This window comes from Chrysochloris asiatica, unplaced genomic scaffold (genome assembly GCF_000296735.1).
Source record: "Chrysochloris asiatica unplaced genomic scaffold, ChrAsi1.0 scaffold00221, whole genome shotgun sequence".
Taxonomy (NCBI): domain Eukaryota; kingdom Metazoa; phylum Chordata; class Mammalia; order Afrosoricida; family Chrysochloridae; genus Chrysochloris; species Chrysochloris asiatica.
The window spans coordinates 1,311,305-1,316,283 of record NW_006408739.1 but is presented as its reverse complement, the minus strand read 5'-3'; the positions used below and the strand labels follow the sequence as shown (position 1 = coordinate 1,316,283).

The 4,979-nt window shown below is 38.9% G+C and overlaps 1 protein-coding gene across 1 annotated transcript in view; it reads left to right on the top strand.

The window, feature by feature from the left end:
* LOC102813504 (gephyrin-like) overlaps nt 1–4,979 on the top strand; it is a 750,251-nt gene that overhangs the window by 647,933 nt on the left and 97,339 nt on the right. Inside the window, exon 17 of the mRNA XM_006873064.1 lies at nt 4,143–4,264. Within this exon, the coding sequence (XP_006873126.1) occupies nt 4,143–4,264 (122 nt within the window). The remainder of the gene's footprint in view (nt 1–4,142; nt 4,265–4,979) is intronic.

The window sequence follows — 4,979 nt, the reverse complement described above, 5'->3', positions numbered from 1 at the left end:
ATTGTGTGGATCATGACAAGCTATGGACAACATTGCGAAGTATGAGTATTCTGGAACACTTAATTGTGCTCATGAGGAATCTGTACCTGGACCTAGAGGCAGTTGTTCAAACAGAACATAGGAACACTGAATGGTTTAAAATTAAGCATGGTTTGCGACAACGTTATATTCTTTCACCATACTTATTCAAGCTGTATGCTGAGCAAATAATCCAAGAAGCTGGGTTATATGAAGAAAAACGTGGCATCAGGATTGGTGAAGACTCAACAACCTGCGATATGCAGATAATACAACCTTGCTTGCTGAAAGTTAAGGGAACTGAGAACATTTACTGATGAAGATCAAAGAGCACAGCCTTCGGTATGGATTACATCTCAGTGTAAAGAAAACAAAAATCCTCACCACTGAACCAATACACAACATTCTTATCAATGAAGAAAAGATTGAATTTGTCAAGGACTTCATTTTTCTTGGATCAACTATCAACCCTCACAGAAACAGCAGTCAAGAAATTAAATGACGTATTGCATTAGGCAAATCTGCTGCATGAGATCTTTTTAAAGTGTTGAAGATCAAAGATGTCAGCTTGAGGACTAAGATGCTCCTGACCCAAGCCATGGTATTTTTAATAACTTCATATGCATGCGAAAGCTGGACAGTAAATAAGGAAGACCATAGAAGAATTGATGCTTTTGAGTTATGGTGTTGGAGGAGAATGCTGAAAGTGCCATGGGCTGTCCAAAGAACCAATACATCCATTTTGGAAGAAGTGCAGCCAGTGTGCTCCTTAGAGGCCAAGTTGGCCAAACTTGGTCTCTCATACTTCGGACATATTGTCAGGAGTGACCAGTCACTGGAGAAGTATATCATGTTTGGTAAGGTGGAGGGTCAGAGAAAAAGAGGAAGACACCCAACGAGATGGATTGGCCAAGTGGCAGCATTGATGGACGCAAGTGTGGCAACCGTAGTGAGGTTGGCCCAGGATTGGGCAGTGTTTTTTTCTGCTGTGCATAAGATTGCTATGAGTTGGTATGGACTCAGTGGCACCTAACAACAACAACAAAAGATAAAAGAAGTCCCTATGAGTTGGAACCTACTCATTGGCACTTAACAACAAGAAGGATAAATGTGAATTGTGAATTATATGGGAGATTATTAGTTTTACATTCATCCTATCATATATCGTTTCATTGCCACGTTTACAGTCCCCTCCATGCATCATCAACCAACCTGCAAGCCTGCCCCCCAGTCATCAGCACACAGCCCCTCCCCCTCTCCTTCTTTGGGTCTAGAGTCCCCAGCTGCTCCATTGCTCCACGTCATTGTCTCTGCCTCCATCCCAGTGTTACTGCTTCTCTGGGTAGCGTCCCACACTCTGCTCTTCTCCCTTGATGGTCCCAGGGACCTCCATTTCTGGACTGTAAAGTCAATTATTCCCCTCTTTGTGTTACAAAACGTCTGCCTTTACATTTGCGACCCTCACAGTCAGTCCTGGTAGCAATTATTCACTATTGCACCACAAGAGAACTATCCCCATCTCCTTTCATCAGCCCCGCCCAGACAGATTGGATACTACTCAGTAGAGAGTCTACCTTCCTCTGCACCCTCTGGATCTAGGTTCCCTCTTGAAAGCTTGTAAGCCAATCACTTCTTGCATTTGTAGACCCCTCCCCCCATTTTGGGTAGCCAATGTCCAAGTTGCCCATCCCCGTCTACCCTGTGTATGGAGGAGGTGGGAATGATCTTCACTGTAAAGATTTGTTTCCGTCTTTTGAGTTACTACATCCATAGGTGTAGGTCAAAGTCATCAAATTGTATCACATTACTCTTTTTTTCTTTTTCTTTCTTCTTCTAGTTCAGCTCTGATCATCCAGCCATTGAAGCCAGGTCAAGTGGGTATTTATTATAAATTAATTTAGTTTTAAAGGGAAGACTGACAGGTGACACTGATTAGGATCGTCAGCATTTTTCGTCAGCCTATTTTAAGTAGCTCTGGTAGCATAGTGGTTAGGAATTGGGCTGCGAACTGCAAGGTCAGCAGTTCAAAACTACCAGCTGCTCCGCGGGAGAAAGATGAGGCTTTCTGCTCCCATAAAGATTTACAGCCTCGGAAACCCTATACAGGGTCACTGTGAGTCGGAACCAATTCCATGGCACATAACCACCACCATTTTAATGGAACATTTGATTGCAACAGTGCCATTTTTCTAACATAAAGCCAAACAAATCATTAAAGAGTCAGAAGGAAGATTGAAGGAGTTTATGGAGAACTGCAGTATTAAGCGTGGAGTATTGACCATATTCACAGCCTAGGCTGCTGAATTGTGCAGGTGCGCCTTCAACCTCCTAAGTTAATGGACCATATTTTCTCATCTCAAAGATGTATTATTGCTTTTTCACTTAATAATATTTTTAAGTCACAATACATCTAAAACTATATTAATATTGTACGTGTGTGTGTTTTAAGAACACTTCTCTAAGTTTTTTATAATCTAATAGTTTGTGTTCACATTATAAATAATTTCATTTGCACTAACTTTTAGGAGTCACAATATGAGTTAAACTGGGGAATCCAAAGTCCACTGCCATTGAGTCAATTCCAACTCATGGCAACCCGTAGGACAGAGTAGAACTGCTCCAAAGGGTTTCTGAGGATGTTGATCTTTATGGAAGCAGACTGCCTCAGCTTTCTCCCACTAAGTGGATAGTTGGTTTGAGCCACCAACCTTCCAGTTAGCAGCCCAACACTTAACCTACTATGTCACCAGGGCCTATTGGAGGGAAAGTAGGTGCTTTTTCAACATCATATATCAAAATGAAAAGAAGGTGAATCACATTTATTATGTATTTGTCTGTATTAACTGATATCCATTATCTCAGTTAGTTGATCCTAACACCTATACTTCATGGTAATTGTTGTTTTTAAGTGCCATCAAGCAGCTTCCGACTCATAGTGACCCTTTTAGGGTTCCCAGAGAGTGACTGGTGAGTTTGAACTGCTGACCTTGTGGGTTGAACTGACATTGCAGTCCTGTGCTTATCCTACAAAGCCACACCAGGACTCCACAAGAGAATTAATCACCAGCATTATGACTATGTTGTTGTTGTTGTTAAGTGCCGTCGAGTCGGTTCCGACCCATAGCGACCCTGTACAGGGTTTCCGAGGGTGTAAATCTTTACGGGAGTAGAATAAATGGTAAAATTAAGGCCTAAAGAATTTAGCTGACTTGAATTTGTACCTTATGTGAATTCCAAGCTCTTCCTACTTACCACACTGACTCATTGAAACAACCTAGTATAAAATAAGCATCTTAAAATTGTCTTCATAGACAAAACAATGTTGTTGTTGTTGTTGTTAAGTACCATAGCAACCTTGTATAGGGTTTCCAAGGAATGGCTGGTAAGCTTGAACCATCAACCTTGTGGTTCAAACTGACTTTGCAGTCCAGCTCATTAGCCCACAGTGCCACACCAGGACTCCAGACAAAACAATAATAGATATGAAATCACTAAAGAGTGTTTTGATTGAGTCATGGGTTTGAAGGTAGATATAGCTAAGAAGTACTTGTTTAGATTTACTAATAAAAAAAGCAAAGCATCTGCCTTCCTCCCCTTCTGATAAGATTAACCTAATATTAATTAATTAACCTAATCTTATCTTCAGATTAAAGATTTTAAAAAGCTTAAAAGCAAAGGTAAAAAGTCATTCCCTTCAGACAAGAGAATATCATGTCACACAGTCTCTACCTCAAATGTTCTCAGTAAAAGATAAATTGGAAAATAATATTCGGAGGAAACAGAAGTATTTTATTTAGTTTGTTCCAATAACCATTTACTGAAAATGTGACTATCGCCAAAGCATCATTCTCAAATGATAGCCGAAGCTTGTATGATACTTGGCCTGCTGTTCAATCATCATTTAAATTATAACTTTTTTTTTTAATTCAGGAGGAACTTTTCTTGTCTTCTTATATTGTCCATACTTATTCAAAGATCCTTTGAACATATACCTTCTATGTTTCAGACACTGTTGTAGATGTTAGATATTCTAAATTTTGTTTAATAGATTTATTTTCTCCATTAATGACTAATAGGCAATATTATCTAAAAAGAATAATTTGTGGTGTTTTTTGGTTTTGTAGCTGCTAAATCCAGAAGATGACCTCTTACCAGGAAAGATTCGAGATAGTAATCGGTCAACCCTTCTAGCAACAATTCAGGAACATGGTTACCCTACAATCAACTTGGGAATTGTGGGAGACAAGTAAGTATTGGATTTATTTTGGAAAAGTTCTTACTGTGTAAATATGAATTTGTGAATGTTAGCTATGTTGAGTTGCTGCTAATGGGACATAAACATAATACCATAATTTTTACTTAATCCCATTCTTCAAAAGTCAGAGAATGGTACAAGTGTCAATGTCCTTTAGGAATTCTCTTGGAATTCCATTTACAACAGGAGAAATAGTTTGCTTGTCTATGTGTATGTTCAGTCTTCAGGGATTCTCTTTTGGTTGTATTGGTTTTATCCTAGTGGAATTAATGGTGTTATGCATAGTCACACCTTTACTTGTTTCAACTAAGACAGGAAATAATTGAGTGAGCAGAGTTAGAGAGAAGGTCAAAATTAGCACTGCTTGATTATTTGAAGTTTAAGTACAATTGTTTTCCAAGACTTTAATGTTGCATTTCTTACACTTGTGTTAGATAAGTTTCTACAGCCTTCATCCACCTTTTTTTTTTTTTTTTCAAGTTTTTATTGTGAATTGAGTGATAGATTACATGGGAGAACATCAGCTTTGCATTCATCCTATCGTATTTTGTTTCATTGTACTGACTACTAGCCCCTCCATGCATCATCATTCAACAGCATTTGCTTCCATTCCCTCTGGGGGTTTTTTTGTTTGTTTGTTTTAATTTTGGATGTACACTGAAGCACTCAGAAATATATAACCATTTAAACAACCAAAGGGCATACC